This window comes from Oncorhynchus nerka, linkage group LG14 (genome assembly GCF_034236695.1).
Source record: "Oncorhynchus nerka isolate Pitt River linkage group LG14, Oner_Uvic_2.0, whole genome shotgun sequence".
NCBI lineage: Eukaryota > Metazoa > Chordata > Actinopteri > Salmoniformes > Salmonidae > Oncorhynchus > Oncorhynchus nerka.
In genome coordinates, this window is record NC_088409.1 from 30,287,741 (window position 1) to 30,306,822 (window position 19,082).

Here is a 19,082-nt window from a genome sequence, read left to right on the forward strand (position 1 = left end):
CAAAATTTCTCTGTTATCTTTTTAACACCCTTTTGTGACTAGGGGGCAGTATTTTCATTTTTGGAGAAAAAAAACGTTCCCGTAGTGAACGGGATATTTTGTCAGGACAAGATGCCAGAATATGCATATAATTGACAGCTTATGATAGAAAACACTCTAAAGTTTCCAAAACTGTAAAAATATTGTCTGTGAGTATAACAGAACTGATGTTGCAGGCGAAAGCCTGAGAAAAATCCAATCCGTAAGTGCCTCATGTTTTGAAAGTGCTGCGTTCCAATGCGTCCCTATTGAGCAGTGAATGGGCTATCAACCAGATTACTCTTTCTCCGTATTCCCGAAGGTGTCTACAGCATTGTGAAGTAGTTTTACGCATTTATGTTAAAGAATACCCATAGGCTGCTACATTGCGCAAGTAGTCACCTGATGCTCCCAGAGAGATTCTCCCGTAAAATACAGAGGTAGCTATTACTCCAATCGGTCCTACTGAAAAACTAATTGTCCCGATGGATATATTATCGAATAGATATTTGAAAAACATCTTGAGGCTTGATTATAAACAACGTTTGCCATGTTTCTGTGATATTATGGAGCTAATTTTGAGTATTTTTCGCCGTTTTCGTGACTGCAATTTCTGGGCGATTTCTCAGCCAAACGTGAAGAACAAACGGAGCTATTTCGCCTACAAAAATAATATTTTTGGAAAAAGGAACATTTGCCATCTAACTGGGAGTCTCGTGAGTGAAAACATCCGAAGCTCAACAAAGGTAAACGATTTAATTTGATTGCTTTTCTGATTTCCGTGACCAAGTTACCTGCTGCTAGCTGGACAAAATGGTATGCTATCGATAAACTTACACAAATGCTTGTCTAGCTTTGGCTGTAAAGCATATTTTGAAAATCTGAGATGACAGGGTGATTAACAAAAGGCTGAGCTGTGTCTCAATATATTTCACTTGTGATTTTCATGAATAGGAATATTTTCTAGTAATATTTATGTCTGTTGTGTTATGCTAATTAGTGTCAGATGATGACAACGGTCCCGTTCACGGGATGGGATGTCACTAGAGGTTAAGGCTAGGGGACAGTATCCTGAATTCCGGATGACTAACGTGCCCAAAGTAAACTGCCTGTTACTCAGGCCCAGAAGCTAGGATATGCATATAATTGGTAGCATTGGATAAAAAACACTCCGAAGTTTCTAAAACTGTTAAAATAATGTCTGTGACTATAACACAACTGATATGGCAGGTTAAAACCAGAGGAGAATCCATCCAGAAACTTTTTTTTTTGAGGCCACAGGCAATTTCAATGCAAGCCTATTGGATATTCAAAATAATTCCTCCCAGATTGCAGTTCCTATGGCTTCCACTAGATGTCTACTGTCTTTAGAAAGGGTTTCAGGCTTGTTTTTTGAAAAACGAACAAGGTGTCTCTCATTAGAAAAGTTGTCTTGTTGCGCGCGTGAATGAGGTGCATGCTCTTCGTTATTTATCTTCACTATTGAACATACTATACTTCGTCTTAAATTTGATCATTTATTTAGATATTAGAGTACCAGAGGATTAATTGGAAACATTGTTTGACTTGTTTGGACAAACTTCACTGGTAACTTTTTGGATAGGTTTGTATGCATTTTCAAAGAGTGGATTACTGAATCAAGCGCTCAATTTTGGGATTTAAGGAAGGACTTTATCGAACAAAACGTCAATTTGTTGTGTAGCTGGGACCCTTGGGATTGCTAACAGAGGAAGATCTTCAAAGGTATGTGATTTATTTTATTGCTATTTCTGATTTTTGTGACACCTCTGGTGGTTTGAAAAATGTTTTTAATACTGGTGTGTGCGGGGTGCTGTCCTCAGACAATCACATGCTATGCTTTTTCCGAAAAGCCTATAGTAAATGGACAAAGCGGTTTAATTACCAAGATTCTAAGCTAAAGAATGATGTATGACACTTGTATTTTCATGAATGTTTAATATTACTATTTTTGTATTTTGAATTTTGCGCTCTGCAATTTCACAGGATGTTGTTGTGCTGGGACGTTAGCGGCACACCTGGCCCAAAGAGGTTTTAACATCATAAAGGATATTATTTGTACGTTAATAAATAAATATTTATTTGTTTATGGCCAGATAAGACGTTGATGCTGTACGCTTCAATTGGTATTAGTGCATTTGTGGTGGTAATAATACTAATTCCCATGTCAGCCTGTTGACCAAGAAGGGGTAGGGTTGCTCTTGTATTTATTTGTGGAGGGAGTTACATACAGTTGAAGTCAGAAGTTTACATACACCTTAGCTAAAAACATTTAATACATTTTCACAATTCTTGACATTTAATCCTAGTAAAAATTCCCTGTTTTAGGTCAGTTAGGATCACCACTTTATTTTAAGAATGTAAAATGTCAGAATAATAGTAGAGAGAAGGATTTATTTCACATTCCCAGTGGGTCAGAAGTTCACATACACTCAATTAGTATTTGGTAGCATTGCCTTTAAATGTTTAACTTGGGTCAAACGTTTCAGGTAGCCTTCCACAAGCTTCCCACAATAAGTTGGGTGAATTTTGGCCCATTCTTCCTGACAGAGCTGGTGTAACTGAGTCAGGTTTGTAGGCCTCCTAGCTCGCACATGCGTTTTAAGTTCTGCCCACACATTTTCTATATGATTGAGGTCAGGACGTTATGATGGCCACTCCAATACCTTGACTTTGTTGTCCTTAAGCCATTTTTCCACAACTTTGGAAGTATGCTTGGGGTCATTGTCCATTTGGAAGACCCATTTGCGACCAAGCTTTAAAACTTGTTGACGCTACCCATCCCGGTAGAGGGATAATTGTCATCAGCAACCGCTGAATAGCATAGCGCCACAGTCAAATAATATTACATAAAAATATTAATATTCATGAAATCACAAGTGTAATATTGCAAAACACAGCTTAGCCTTTTGTTAATCCACCTGTCGTTTCAGATTTTGAAATTATGCTTTACAGCGAAAGCAATCCAAGCGTTTGTGTAAGTTTATCGATAGCATAACATAACATTATGTACTCTAAGCATTAAGTAGCTAGGTCACGACAATTAGAAAAGCAATCAAAAAAATTGTTTACCTTTGATGATCTTCGGGTGTTTTCACTCACGAGACTCCCAGTTACACAACAAATGTTCCTTTTGTTCCATAAAGATTATTTTTATACCCAAAATACCGACGTTTGTTTGTCACGTTATGTTCAGAAATCCACAGGAAAGAGCGGTCACGACAACGCAGACGTATATTCCAAATAATATCCATAATGTCCACAGAAACATGTCAAACTTTTTTTATAATCAATCCTCATGTTGTTTTTAAAAGATATATTCGATAATATATCAACCGAGTGTGTAGCTTTTTCAATAGGACCGGGAGGAACAATGGCCGCTTTTCTCTATAGCGCAAAACTCACTCTGAGAGCCCCCACCTATCCACTTACGCAATGTGATCTTTCACGCTCATATTTCAAAATAAAAGCCTGAAACTGTGTCTAAAGACTGTTGACACCTTAGGGAAGCCATAGAAAAAGGAATATGATTGATATCCATTTAAATAGAGTAAAGGCATGCATAGGAACAGAGAGATTAAAAAAAAAATAGGCACTTCCTGATTGGATTTTCCTCAGGCTTTCGCCTGAAATATCAGTTCTGTTATACTCACAGACAATATTTTTTTTTACAGTTTTGGAAACTTTAGAGTGTTTTCTATCCTAATCTGACAATTATATGCATATTCTAGTTTCTGTGGCTGAGAAATTGGCCGTTTCAAATGGGTACGTTTTTTTAGCCAAAAACGAAAATACTGCCCCCTACACGCAAAAGGCTAACTTCCTGACTGATGTGTTGTGATGTTGCTTCAATATATGCACACCATTCTCAGTTCCTCATGATGCCATCTATTTTGTGAAGTGCACCAGTCCCTCCTGCAGCATAGCACCCCCACAACATGATTCTGCCACCCCGTGCTTCACGGTTGGGATGGTGTTCTTCGGCTTGCAAGCCTCCCCCTTTTTCCTCAAAACATAACGATGGTCATTATGGCCAAACAGTTCTATTTTTGTTTCATCAGACCAGAGGACATTTCTCCAAAAAGTACGATCTTTGTCCCCATGTGCAGTTGCAAACCGTAGTCTGGCTTTTTTATGCTGGTTTTGGCTACTTCCTTCCTGAGCAGCCTTTCAGGTTCTGTTGATTATAGGACTTCTTTAACTGTGGATATAGATACTTTTGTACCTGTTTCCTCCAGCATCTTCACGAGGTCCTTGGCTGTTGTTCTGGGATTGATTTGCACTTTTCGCACCAAAGTACGTTAATCTCTAGGACACAGAACGCGTCTCATTCCTGAAGGGTATGATGGCTGCGTGGTCCCATGTTGTTTATACCTGCGTACTATTGTTTGTACAGATGAACGTGGTACCTTCAGGCATTTAGAAATTGCTCACAAGGATGAACCAGACGTGTGGAGGTCTACAATTTTGTGGAGTTCTTGGCTGATGTCTTTTGATTGTCCCATGATGTCAAGCAAAGAGGCACTGAGTTTGAAGGTAAGCCTTGAAATACATCCACAGGTAAACCTCCAATTGACTCAAATGATGTCATTTAGCCTATCAGAATTTTGTTTAAAGGCACAGTCAACTTAGTGTATGTAAACTTCTGACCCACAGGAATTGTGATGCAGTGGGTTATAATCTGTCTGTAAACAATTGTTGGAAAAATTACTTGTCATGCACAAAGTAGATGTCCTAACCGACTTGCTTAAAAATAAATGTGTGGAGTTGTTTTGTGTTTGTTACTTGCTGTTTTGTTCTGTTTTGATAACTTCACATTATTTTCATCAGTGGGAGGAGTCATAGTGACCAGCCAGTAACCAGTATGCAGTACATGGATACAGCCAACTGTGCTTCCTCAGATCCCTGACCATTAAGGTATTTTTCTACAGTCTGTTCTATCTGTGATCATAATGTATACATCCATCTGAGTTGCTAAAGTCCATTAGCCTAAATTAAATCTTGTCGTGTCTTATCAAATTTAGAGAATGCATCTGAGAGTTGTCCTAACTCTATCCACAGGAAAGAGCAGAAAGACACCAGCAGTACAATCCTCACAAACTACTACACCACCGATCAGCTATATGGCAACATGGAGGTACTGTATGAACTGTAGTGAATTACACCATGACATTCAGGGGGGTCTCTATTGAGTGCACTCTCTTGCCCGTGCATAATTTATTTAAATTAACAAAAAGACATATATGTGACGGAGAAGTCCGTCACTGGCCGCGGGCAGCATTTGGTACACTAACACACACATTCATTGTGCCTCCCTGCTCCGTTATTAGCTACGTTAACAATGTGGGTCGACACACAAGTTAATGTCCCTATCTTAGTACATACATTTCACACTTACCTCCCGTCAGTAACAGGTATAAGGAATATACAGACAAGTGTTCATGTTGAATTTAAGCAACATTTACTATACTTATCAATGGTATGGATGAACGCGTTGTTTGTTTGGTTAGTTTCCTCTCTCTCCTCTCTGCTGGGATAAGGACCCGAGCTAAGGCAATCGGGCTGACTTTGTAGTGCCTGTCCCGAATGGCTCGTTAATGGGCATATTGAAAGACACCATGTCAGCAGTAATGTGATTTTGTAAATGTTATATTGGTATATTGGTATATGCCACTTTTCAGGGAAGCTAGAAACCAATATACACCGGCAGTTAGAAAAGCCAAGGCTAGCTTTTTCAAGCAGAAATTTGCTTCCTGCAACACAAACTCAAAAAAGTTCTGGGACACTAAATTCCATGGAGAATAAGAATACCTCCTCCCAGCTGTCCACTGCACTGAGGATAGGAAACACTGTCACCACCGATAAATCCACTATCATTGAGAATTTCAATAAGCATTTCTCTACGGCTGGTCATGCTTTCCACCTGGCTACCCCTACCCCGGTCAACAGCACTGCACCCCCCACAGCAACTCACCCAAAAATTCCCCATTTCTCCTTCTCCCAAATCCAGTCAGCTGATGTTCTGAAAGAGCTGCAAAATCTGGACCCCCACAAATCAGCCGGGCAAGACAATCTGGACCCTTTCTTTCTAAAATGATCTGCTGAAATTGTTGCAACCCCTATTACTAGCCTGTTCAACCTCTCTTTCCCAAAGAGTGGAAAGCAGCTGCGGTCATCCCCCTCTCAAAGGGGGGGACACTCTTGACCCAAACTGCTACAGTCCTATATCTATCCTACCCTGCCTTTCTAAGGTCTTTGAGTCAACAAACAGATTACCGACCATTTCGAATCTCACCATACCTTCTCCGCTATGCAATCTGGTTTCAGAGCTGGTCATGGGTGCCACACTCAAGGTCCTAAATGATATCTTAACCGCCATCGATAAGAAACAATAATGTGCAGCCGTATTCATTGATCTGACCAAGGCTTTCGACTCCATTAATAACCACATCCTCATCGGCAGACTCGATAGCCTTGGTTTCTCAAATGATTGCCTTGCCTGGTTCACCAACTACTTCTCTGATAGAGTTCAGTATGTCAAATCAGAGGGCCTGTTGTCCGGGCCTCTGGCAGTCTCTATGGGGGTGCCTCAGGGTTCAATTCTTGGACCAACTCTCCTCTCTGCATACATCAATGATGTTGCTCTTGCTGCTGGTGAGTCTCTGATCCACCTCTACGCAGACGACACCATTCTGTATACTTCTTGGCCCTTCTTGGGACACTGTGTTAACAACCCTCCAGACGAGCTTCAATGCCATACAACTCTCCTTCCTTGGCCTCCAATTGCTCTTAAATACAAGTAAAACTAAATGCATGCTCTTCAACCCATCGCTGCCTGCACCTGCCCGCCCGTCCAACATTACAACTCTGGACGGTTCTGACCTAGAATATGTGGACAACTACAAATACCTAGGTGTCTGGTTAGACTGTAAACTCTCCTTCCAGACTCACATCAAACATCTCCAATCCAAAATTAAATCTAGAATTGGCTTCCTATCTTACCAATCCTCAACTTAAGCGATGTCATTTACAAACTAGCCTCCAATATCCTACTCAATAAATTGGATGTAGTCTATCACAGTGCCATCCGTTTTGTCATCAAAGCCCCATATACTACACACCCCTGCGACTTGTACGCTCTCGTTGGCTGGCCCTCGCTTCAAACTGGTCGTCAAATCCACTGGCTCCAGGTCATATACAAGACACTGCTAGGTAAAGTCCCCCCTTATCTCAGCTCGCTGGTCACCATAGCAGCACCCACCTGTAGGACACGCTTCAGCAGGTATATCTCTCTGGTCACCCCCAAAACCAACTCTTCCTTTGGCCGCCTCTCCTTCCAGTTCTCTGCTGCCAATGACTGGAACGAATTACAAAAATCTCTGAAATTGGAAACACTTATCTCCCTCACTAGCTTTCAGCACCAGCTGTCAGAGCAGCTCACAAATGAATGCACCTGTACATAGCCCATCTATAATTTAGCCCAAACAACTACCTCTCCCCCTACTGTATTTATTTATTTATTTAGCTCCTTATTCCACTGCAAGTCTACCATTCCAGTGTTTTACTTGCTATATTGTATTTGCTTCGCCACCATGACCTTTTTTTGCCTTTACCTCACTTATCTCACCTCATTTGCTCACATTGTATATAGACTTATTTTTCTACTACTGCATTATTGACTGTATGTTTGTTTTACTCCATGTGTAACTGTGTTGTTGTATGTGCCGAACTGCTTTGCTTTATCTTGGCCAGGTCGCAATTGTAAATGAGAGCTTGTTCTCAACTTGCCTACCTGGTTAAATAAAGGTTAAATAAAAAATAAATAAAACAAATAAATATTGTGTCGTGAAAAACGTGTTGCAATGTATATACTTTAGTATGTTTAGCTGAATGGAAAATGTAGGCTTTGAATAGGTCATTGTTTAATTAATTAGTGCTGCTTATGTTCTGATGGGAGGGGCTTCCCCTACAAAAGGAGCCTCTCTTTCAGTTCAAGGGAGAGCCATTTTGGATTGAGCTGTGGATGGGGTAGCATTGTTTTGACATACTTTGGATGGTAGTACTGTTTTTCTTCCGGATTCACTCTGTAAATAAACACTCTTGCACAAGTACTTTTGCGGCTCCGCCATCTTTTTATTTGATAGAGGTTAGGCTTTTCAGTTTAGCCTACTCTACGTGACCTAATTCAAACAGTAAAAATGTATTACCTTTCAATGTGGCATGAACATAACCAGTCATGATATTTTCAAACAAATCACTTCAAAAAGTAAGCTACCTCTGCATGTTGGTCTATTCCAAAATAATTATAGCATCCAAACTGTATGTAGTCTACAATCGCCCCATTTGATTAATAGAAATGTTAGCAGTTGATGTTACTCTTCAATAACACAGACCCCAAAGCAAACAGGGGGAGAAAAATAGGTTAATTCAAAGAGGACAAATTATGGATGATATGCTGAGAGGTAGATTTTAATAGGATCTCTATGGCAATTCTGATCCAACCATTAATACACTGCTCAAAAAATAAATAAAGGGAACACTTAAACAACACAATGTAACTCCAAGTCAATCACACTTCTGTGAAATCAAACTGTCCACTTAGGAAGCAACACTGATTGACAATAAATGTCACATGCTGTTGTGCAAATGGAATAGACAACAGGTGGAAATTATAGGCAATTAGCAAGACACCCCCAATAAAGGAATGGTTCTGCAGGTGGTGACCACAGACCACTTCTCAGTTCCTATGCTTCATGGCTGATATTTTGGTCACTTTTGAATGCTGGCGGTGCTTTCACTTTAGTGGTAGCATGAGACGGAGTCTACAACCCACACAAGTGGCTCAGGTAGAGCAGCTCATCCAGGATGGCACATCAATGCGAGCTGTGGCAAGAAGGTTTGCTGTGTCTGTCAGCGTATCCAGAGCATGGAGGCGCTACTAGGAGACAGGCCAGTACATCAGGAGACGTGGAGGAGGCCGTAGGAGGGCAACAACCAAGCAGCAGGACCGCTACCTCTGTCTTTGTGCAAGGAGGAGCAGGAGGAGCACTGCCAGAGCCCTGCAAAATGACCTCGAGCAGACCACAAATGTGCATGTGTCTGCTCAAATGGTCAGAAACAGACTCCATGAGGGTGGTATGAGGGCCCGACGTCCACAGGTGGGGGTTGTGCTTACAGCCCAACACCGTGTAGGATGTTTGGCATTTGCCAGAGAACACCAAGATTGGCAAATTCGCCACTGGCACCCTGTGCTCTTCACAGATGAAAGCAGGTTCACACTGAGCACATGTGACAGACGTGACAGAGTCTGGAGACGCCGTGGAGAACGTTCTGCTGCCTGCAACATCCTCCAGCATGACCGGTTTGGCGGTGGGTCAGTCATGGTGTGGGGTGGCATATCTTTGGGGGCCCGCACAGCCATCCATGTGCTCATTAGGCACCGAGATGAGATTCTCAGACCCCTTGTGAGACCATATGCTGGTGTGGTTGGCCCTGGGTTCCTCCTAATGCAAGACAATGCTAGACCTTGGAAAGGCATTGATGCTATGGACTGGCCCGCCCGTTCCCCAGACTTGAATCCAACTGAGCACATCTGGGACATCATGTCTCGCTCCATCCACCAACGCCACGTTGCACCACAGACTGTCCAGGAGTTGGCGGATGCTTTAGTCCAGGTCTGGGAGGAGATCCCTCAGGAGACCATACGCCACCTCATCAGGAGCATGCCCAGGCGTTGTAGGGAGGTCATACAGGCACGTGGAGGCCACACACTCTACTGAGCCTCATTTTGACTTGTTTTAAGGACATTACATCAAAGTTGGATAAGCCTGTAGTGTGGTTTTCCACTTTAATTTTGAATGTGACTCCAAATCCAGACCTCCATGGGTTGATAAATTTGATTTCCATTGATAATTTTTGTGTGATTTTGTTGTCAGCACATTCAACTATGTAAAGAAAAAAGTATTTAATAAGAATATTTCATTCATTCAGATCTAGGATGTGTTATTTTAGTGTTCCCTTTATTTTTTTGAGCAGTGTACATACATTGTTATGAGAGGATGGAAGTTCAATATGTATCTAGATGTGGAAGGCTAATCTTAACTAGGTAACGTGTCCCATGAATGGAAGATAAGCTAGTGAGCAAGTATTTTTGCCAGGTAGCCTAGGACAAAAAGAAAAGCATCTACTGTATAACAGAGTGGTAGATCGTTTCATAAACATGAAAGAGAGGAGGATGGTTTGGCGTTGCTCTACAAGGAGGGTCAGTCAACATGTTTTTCTACTTGCATGAACACGCTCACACGCACAAATGCACAAACACAGAAATCAGAACCATGGACAGCCACATATTCTTCCCCAGTGATTTTACCCACACCTGACTGCAATGTCTTTAAGTCAGGACTTACTATACACTTGTCTTTACTCTCTTTAAATATGTTAATTTTGCAGTATAAAAATTATATTTTAAACACTGTCAATTTTGTTTCGCCTCATTTGTTTGAGTTGGAATTTCCCAAACCACTCCACTCTGCACATGGACGTCAGGCTTTCCTCTTGACCATATGACTACAGTACAGAATATGAATATATCATTGGTGTGAAAATAGTAGGCCTACACAAGGCCTTTGGTCTGATTCTCTACTGTTCTTTCCATAGAATGTACTCTCTCACTCCTCAAGAATACATAGAACAATGAAGACAGATTCTGTGTAGGCTAATACATGCAACAAATAGACACTGAAAGATTCAAATAGGACACCCACAGGGGTTTTGATGGTGATAGCATCGAAGGGTCAGGTACACTCAGGAATACAATAAAACTGCTTCAGCATTTGTGTTCAGCATGTTCTTTGCTTCTAATCTTTAAGTTCTTCACTGTAACATGTGATACTTTATCATCTTAATGGGCATGTTTAGTCGATGCATTCAGGCGCGATAACCGTTATCTATGTATGAGGTTCTACAATTAGACCTCTTGTTACTTCCTGATTGAGTCACTGCTCAACTTGATTCGAAAAGCTATACATGACAAACAACACTTTCTCACCATACACACATCTACTTGAAGACCGGACATTGTTATAAGGTAAAGACAATTTTAATAATTGTGTTAGTTTAGGATATACAGTATGCAGTGTTTTGTTGTTGCTCGGAACTGTTACTGTATTTAGAATTGGGCATGACTAATTTTGATTTGATTTATTGTTATTTCACCTTTATTTAACCAGGTAGGCCAGTTGAGAACAAGTTCTCATTTACAACTACGACCTGGCCAAGATAAAGCAAAGCAGTGCGACAAAAACACGAGTTACACATAAATAAACCAACAGTCAATAACACAATAGAAAAATATATGTACAGTGTGTGCAAATGTAGAAGAGTAGGGAGGTAAGGCAATAAATAGGCCATAGAGGTGAAATAATTACAATTTAGCATTAACACTGGAGTGATAGATGTGCAGATGAGGATGTGCAAGTACAGATACTGTGGTGCAAAATAGCAATAGGATAAGTAACAAATTCGGGATGTGTCATGATCGTTATAAGGAGCGGACCAAGATGCAGCGTGGTATGTTTCCATCCTTTATTTTGGAATAGAAAACTTTAAACAACAAAACAACAAAACGAACAAATGAAACGTGAAGCTAATATAATGCTCACAGGCAACTATACATAGACAAGATCCCATAAAGCACAAATGGTAAAATGGCTACCTAAATATGATCCCCAATCAGAGACAACGATAAACAGCTGCCTCTGATTGGGAACCATACAAGGCCACAATAGAAATATAATTCACCTAGAGAACCCACCCTTAAATCACACCCCGACCTAACCAACATAGAGAAAAAAAACTCTCCCCCCCTCTGGCTGAAAAACTTGACTCAATAGGGGAGGGTCTGGGTGGGCATCTACCGTTGGGGGCAGCTCCGGTGCGGGGCGAAGTACCAACTCCGTTCGTGGACACGTCATCGGAGGAACCGGACCGTGGCTCGTTGCCGGAAGAACCGGACCATGGGTCATCGCCAGAGGAACCGGAACGTGAATCGTCACCGGAGGCTCCGGACCGTGAATCGCCGCCGGAGGAACTGGACCGTAGATCGTCGCCGGGGACTCCGGATCGTAGATCATCGCCGGAGGCTCCGGACTGGGAACCCTCGCAGGAGGCTCAGGACCGTGGTTCGTCGCCGGAGGATCCGGATTGGGAACCCTCGCAGGAGGCTCCGGACTGAGAACCACTGCTGGAGGCTCTGAACTGCGGACCATCTCAGGAGGTTCCGGACCGCGGACCGACTCAGGAGGTTCTGGACTGTGGACTGTCGTTGGAGGTTCCGGACTGTGGAACTGTCGCCGGAAGCTCTGGACTGTGGAACTGTTGCCGGAAGCTGACTGTGGAGGCGCACTGGAGGCCTGATGTGTGGGACCGGTACAGGTAGCACCGGGCTGATGACACGCACCTCAATGCGAGTGCGGGGAGGATGCACAGGACGTACTGGACTGTGGAGGTTCACTGGAGACACAGTACGTATGGCCGGCGCAGGATATACTGGGCCATGGAGGCGCACTGGAGGTCTGGAGCGTAGAGCTGGCACAACGCGTCCTGGCTGGATGCTCACTTTAACCCGGCAAGTGCGGAGATCTGGCACAGGACTCACTGGGCTGTGAAGGCGCACTGGCGACACAGTGTATAGAGCCGGCGCAGGATATCCTGAACCGAGGAGGCGTACTGGAGACCAGGAGCTCTGAGCCGGTACAACCCGTCCCGGCTGGATGCACAGTTTCGCATGGCAAGTGCTAGGAGCTGGCACAGAACGCCCCGGGCTGTGGATGCGCACTGGAGACACATTGCGTACCTTCGCAAAACATGGTGCCTGACTGGTCCCACGTTCCTCACGGCGATTGTCTTGCTCCAGACACCAAACCATCCACTCTACCTCATCACTCCCCTCAACCATCTCACAATACTCCTTGCTCAGTCTATCCCAATTACTCATCTTCGCTCTCAAACTCACCCCTTGGCTTCGCTGACCAACCTGTGTGTCTCCCCAATAAAACATTTTGGGGCTGCCTCTCGGGCTTCCCTCATGGTCGTGAACTTCGGAGTCGCCGTTGGTCCTCCTTCGCTGCCTCCGCCTGCTTCCATGGCAGGGTATTGTCCCCTGCCATAACCTCCTCCCATGTCCATGATGTCCTCCACTCACTTTTCTCCCTGGCCCAGGATCCCTGCTCCTCCTAGCCACGCTGCTTGGTCCTTTGGTGGTGGGATCTTCTGTTACGTCCTTTGTTAGAAGGAGACCAAGGTGCAGCATGGTAGGCGTACATTATACTTTCATTTTAAATGACACCAGAAAAAAAAAAAAAAAAGCCAAACGAATGTAAAGCTATATGCAGTGCAGAAAGCAACCACACACAAACAAGACCCCACAACTGAAGGTGGGAAAAAGGGCTGCCTAAGTATGATCCCCAATCAGAGACAACGATAGACAGCTGCCTCTGATTGGGAACCATACCCGGCCAACAAAGAAATAGACAAACTAGAATGCCCACCCAAATCTCACCCTGACCTAACCAAATAGAGAAATAAAAAGTCTCTCTAAGGTCAGGGTGTGACAGTTGTGATGCAGTTGTACAGCTAATTTCCTGCAATTCTACACATAATGCCATTACCTATGATATCTGGGTGAGAGTAACTAACAAAATCAATGTGGGCTCCCTGGAGGGCATAGCCCCTGCGTACCCGGTCGGTAATTCAGCCATTATTACAACAAGTTTAGATAGCTGGCTAGACTAATTAACCAATCTTTTGAAAAATACTGACATGGGCTAATTGAGTGACTGTCAGTGAGTGACATATAACAAGAAGAAAACTGCTGATGAACAACCCATTTTAAAAAATGCACCTTTCGTATTCTACTATTCTAACTTTCAACAGTAAGTTGAGACCCGACTGAAACAATTACAGAGATCAGGACCTCTGTGTCCTCTTACGTGTATGTAGCTACAGCCATGGTTATTGTAATTAGAATTGCGAGTGGCTAATGACCTTTATCAATGCCAAGCGACAGATTAGTGAAATATGTAGTCGAATTACGGCACAGATCATGATACACCACAGGATGTGAAAGATTTGATCACAAGAACATTGATTGAAAAAAAATGTGAATTGTAATTCATATGACAAAAAAGCTTGATTTAATCATGTGGTTTTAGTGGTACTGAGTGTAATAGTCCTGACTAAAGTTAACATGGGGAAAGGTATAGAAACAGTCATAAGATTTTATGCTAATTTCAAGAGATTTCACCTTTAGCTTCTGAAAACCTTTGAGTTTGGCAATGTGAAAGAATCTTGTCAAAGACATTTAATTTTAGGTGTTTAACCCTCAAGGGAAGAGATAACTTCAGTCAGAGACAAAATAGGTGAAGCCCAAAAATAAAGAAATCACATTAGATGTGAAATGGACAGTGTGAGCAGGATGGTAATATTTCCTTTATTTTTTAAATTTTTAATTTGACCTTTATTTAACCAGGCAAGTCAGTTAAGAACAAATTCTTATTTTCAATGACGGCCTAGGAACAGTGGGTTAACTGCCTGTTCAGGGGTAGAACGGCAGATTAGTACCTTGTCAGCTCGGGGGTTTGAACTTGCAACCTTCCGGTTCCTAGTCCAACTCTCTAACCACTAGGCCACCCTGCCGCCCCATGTCAATGCCTTTAGTCTCTGAAGAAGGTTGGTTATCAGACTACAGCAAGATAGATAATAGTAAGCAAGAAATTGGACATTGAAAGTCTCACATGTAACATTAAATATTATATGTAGAGTAACTTCTCCCTTTTTCCTGCAGGTCCAGCACTGAAAGGAGGGGATGGGTATTGAACAATTACTGTGGCATTTTCTTACTCACAGCTTTTGGCTTGGAGGTATGGCTTGCATACTGTATATAGTAAATCATTTGATTTTTAAAAAATGTGTTCAAACTAACCAGTGTGGTCAGTTGCATGTCTAACTGTCCAACATCTCTTACTAAAATGTTTCCCACTGCTATTTGAGGGATGGGAGTTGATGCCTCGTCATGGACTGCTGAAGTGCCCAGCTCAGTCTCTGGCCTACAGGGCTCACCCATTGTGATTCCTTGCTCATTCAACTACTCGAAACCAGAGAAGAAGCCCTCTGAATTCACTGGCATCTGGTTCAAAGACAAAAATGAGATTATATACCACCCAGACAGCTCCAAAATCATTCAAGACTACAAGGGTCGTACAGAGCTGGTGGGAGACCTCCGGCAGAAGAACTGCTCTCTCAGAATCGACCCTCTCCATTGCAGTGACAAAGGACCCTTTACTTTCAGGATTGAAATCAAAGACCATGACAAGTATTTATACAAAGATAACACAGTCTCCATTGCAGTGAGCTGTAAGTTCCCAAGGGAAGATTCGACAAGGAGAATTTCAATTGTTGTATTATAGTATCCCATTACTTACCCTAATGATAGCTGTAGCTTCTTGTTGATTTAAATTATAGTGCTGAAAGGACAGAACCAAGAACTGGTGGATGCATACCTCAAAAGAACGGCAATAACTGTTCTCTTGTCTTTGCTGATTTCAGGCTCTCCAGACGCCCCCTCTCTGTCAGTGAGGGAGGAGGTGAAGGAGGGGGGGCTGTCTGCCTCCTGCTCTGTGTCTCACTCCTGTCCATCTGATTCCCCTCTCCTCACCTGGAGCCACTCCGGAATACCCAGTGTCCAATCACAGCAGCTGACCAACGGACAGTGGGAAGTGACGTCATCCCTGACCTTTACCCCCAGCAGCACTGATCACAACCAGTCTCTGGTCTGCACAGCAGCATACAGGGGGGGGGAAGACAACGAAAACGTTGAAAACTCTCAATGTCAAATGTAAGTGGACCACACCTGTGTGTTAACAACATTGTTTAGTAAATTACACTTTCACTTCTGTGAAAACTGAATAGATCTGTGCATATGACAAAAGTGAAACTAGAAACAAAACTTATATGAAAAATCTAAATAAATTGAAAGCATGTAATTGATCCACTGAATCTGTCCTAAGATGTTCATTACATAGTAATATCATTCTAACTAATGATGTTATTCATAGATGCCCCAGTGGATGTGAAGGTTAAGGGAGTGTCCAGTGTGAAGGAGGGAGACTCTGTAGAGCTGAGATGCTCCAGTGACAGTAACCCTGCTGCCCACAGCTACCGTTGGCACAACAGCAGAGGACCTCTGCCCACCACTGAACCCACACTCACACTGGAGAATGTGACCAGACTCACTGAAGCCCTCTACTGCACTGCCATCAACACAGAGGGACAAGGCCAATCCAGCCCACTGAAGCTCAACGTAGAGTGTAAGTAGATGCAGTCATTCTGTTAATAAGGAACATGTCATGTCTGTGTAGATATAATGAAGAAAGTTATCTTCAGGATGTAGCACTACATGTTCAGTTAAAACCAAACTGTTCATCATTCTCATCCCAGATCCCCCTGAGATCAAAGTGGGCTCTGCCTCCACTTCAGACATCTCCATGGTAACCTGTCTGTGCATTGTGAATTTGGAGCCCCCCGGCACCGTGGAGTGGTCTCTTCCAGCCGAACCCCTGCCCACCCTGCCCAGTACCAGACGTGAAAGGCATGGATCAGTTACCATGGTGACCCTACAGAGGGCACTAGGCTTCTCAGAGACCATCCACTGCCATGCCAGCAACACCCAGGGCAATGCCACCTTGTCCTTCACTGTGTCCACAAATGGTAAGGGAACCAGTTGGGGAAGTGTATCATAAATAAAGTATTACATACTATATTAAAGGATTTATAAAGGATATTATTTGTACATTAATAAATCATATTTATTTGTTTTTGGACAGATAAGATGTCGATGCTGTACGTTTCAATTGGTATTGCTGCATTAGTGGTGGTAGTAATACCAGTTCCCATGTCAGGTTGCCGATTGAACAAGAAGGGGTAAGTTACTCTTGTATTTCTTTCTGGAGGGAGCTACGCAGATTTGTATTTGTTTTTAGTTGTTTTGTTATGTTTGTATAAATTGGCATTATTTTTCTCATCAGTGGGAGGAGTCATAGTGACCTGCCAGTAGCCAGTATACAGGACATGGATGCAGCCAAGTGTGCTTCCTCAGATCCCTCAACATCAAGGTATTTTTATACAGGCTGTTCAGTCTGTGATCATAATGTATACATCCTGATGAGTTGCTAAAGCCCATTAGCCTACATTCACTCTTGTAGTGTCTTATCAATGAACTCTAACTCTATCCACAGGAAAGAGCAGAAAGACACCAGCAGTGAAATCCTCACAAACTACTACACCAACAATCACCTATATGGCAACATGGAGGTATGTACTGGGGTTCTACTGCAGACATTTACTGCTGTAGAGATCTGATAAAATGTTGCTCTAAATAAGAGTTTTTTTTTTCAACAATAGAGGTGTTGTTGATGATATCTCTGATCTGGTTTCCTGTAGGCTGAAGAGGATGGCGACCCATTCGAGTGTGATGGTGAAGATGATGCAGTCTATGGTAACATGTGAACACAACAGGAAGCATGTGGAAGTCAGCTGGTTCAGAGCCAATGGTACTCAGTCTGTCAAAGGTTCCAGTGAAATATAAAAATTTAACCCAATGTAGCATAACAGGTGACTGCTTATATTTGTTTGCTTGATGTAGCTTTATGGTTCTTATGGCATAAGAATATAGTACTTTCTTATTTGGGCTGTGGCTAGGTGTTATGGCTTTTACAAGGCGTTTGTTTATTATCTGTGGCTTGGGTGAGTTTTTACTTAATGTTAAATATGCACAATAAAATAACCAGTATTTAACAATAGCTTGTTTCACCCTTCTCCAGCAGTCTGTTGAAATTGTGTCTCGAGGGTTATCTGAGGATAGAATACTAGTGTGGGACTTTCAGTTTCTCTGCTTGGGGTTCCTCTTTCATTTATGGAGATTTTCAAAGTCTGTTTATTTCCATATGGTTTGAACTATTTCACAATACTGATTTTGTCAAAATACTGTAGCTTTAGGTTTCTTGACCCTCTCTATAAGAACATACCAGTAACAGGCATACAAATCAAAATACAGACAATTATGCATTTTTATTAGGTTTTCATTGTAGCTCTGTATACATTATCACATCTGAATAAATAAAAAATAGTTTGTTTCACAAAACTTTTTTTTTAAACAAATCCTTCATATGATATGAAAGGCATAAACATGTATAAATGGATTCAGTGTTTTGAATTGTGGGCATGGTGTGTTCTCCTACCTACATCATTGAGAGGGTGAGAAAAATAGAGATGCTACGAGATTATTCTAATCTTCAGGAAATGCCCTTGTTAACTTGTCATGACAACCAAAACTAGTGACAAACAATGTGTGTATCCAGTTGTAGGAAGTGCTTGTTAATTGACTCTACCTGGCTAAAGGAGAAGCTGGGTAATAGAAGTTGTAAAGGCTTGGTCCTTATAATCTGCTGGGAATTGTCCATTCTCTGGAGCACCCATGTCCCTCTGTGTCTATGGCAGTGCAGTAGAGGGCTTCAGTGAGTCTGGTCAAAGTTTATTGGTCACATACACAGTTTCGCAAATTTAATAGCGGTCTACAGTGAAATGCTTATGTTACCTAGTCCTTAACAACACAATAAAATGTCAAACAAGTACACAAATCATAAAAAATTAAAAATCAAGAATAATCAAGAATAGTCAGAATCCAATTAACACAGTAATCAAAAGTGCAAGATAGACTAAGAATGATTTGTACAGCAGTAGATATATTAGAGTGAGCTATGTTAAGAATCCAGTATATAAATGTGCTGTGGTATAAACAGCCTGACTAAAACACAATGTACAGTAGTAGTAATATTATATTGAGCTGTGGTATAAACAGCCTGACTAAAACACAATGTACAGTAGTATAATAGTTATAATGAGCTATGTTAAGAATCCAGTTTATAAATGTGCTGTGGTATAAACAGCCTGATTAAAACACAATGTACAGTAGTATAATAGTTATAATGAGC

The 19,082-nt window shown here is 42.1% G+C and overlaps 2 protein-coding genes across 4 annotated transcripts in view; one reads left to right on the forward strand and one right to left on the reverse strand.

Annotated features, from left to right (window-relative positions):
• Positions 1-19,082, reverse strand: part of LOC115140837 (sialoadhesin-like) — a 69,253-nt gene that overhangs the window by 41,498 nt on the left and 8,673 nt on the right. The gene's annotated exons all lie outside the window — the stretch shown is intronic.
• LOC115140842 (sialoadhesin-like) lies at positions 11,016-17,891 on the forward strand. 2 transcript variants are annotated; one of them, XM_029679256.2, is made up of 10 exons: positions 11,016-11,122; positions 14,879-14,954; positions 15,085-15,447; positions 15,640-15,928; positions 16,249-16,400; positions 16,531-16,800; positions 16,917-17,013; positions 17,118-17,204; positions 17,328-17,403; positions 17,533-17,891. In XM_029679256.2, the coding sequence occupies exons 2-10, from the start codon at positions 14,900-14,902 to the stop codon at positions 17,596-17,598; spliced, it is 1,455 nt and encodes a 484-aa protein (XP_029535116.1). In that variant the 5' UTR covers positions 11,016-11,122; positions 14,879-14,899; the 3' UTR covers positions 17,599-17,891. The 2 variants fall into 2 exon arrangements, with proteins under 2 accessions (XP_029535116.1, XP_029535117.1); XM_029679257.2 differs by having other exon boundaries at positions 14,879-15,447.

Coding starts and splice junctions, on each gene's coding strand:
- LOC115140842 (XM_029679256.2), top strand. CDS start 14,900: ATGGGTATTGAACAATTACTGTGGCATTTTCTTACTCACAGCTTTTGG. Junction 14,955..15,084: donor TCACAGCTTTTGGCTTGGAG/GTATGGCTTGCA, acceptor CTGCTATTTGAG/GGATGGGAGTTGATGCCTCG. Junction 17,404..17,532: donor ACCTATATGGCAACATGGAG/GTATGTACTGGG, acceptor GGTTTCCTGTAG/GCTGAAGAGGATGGCGACCC.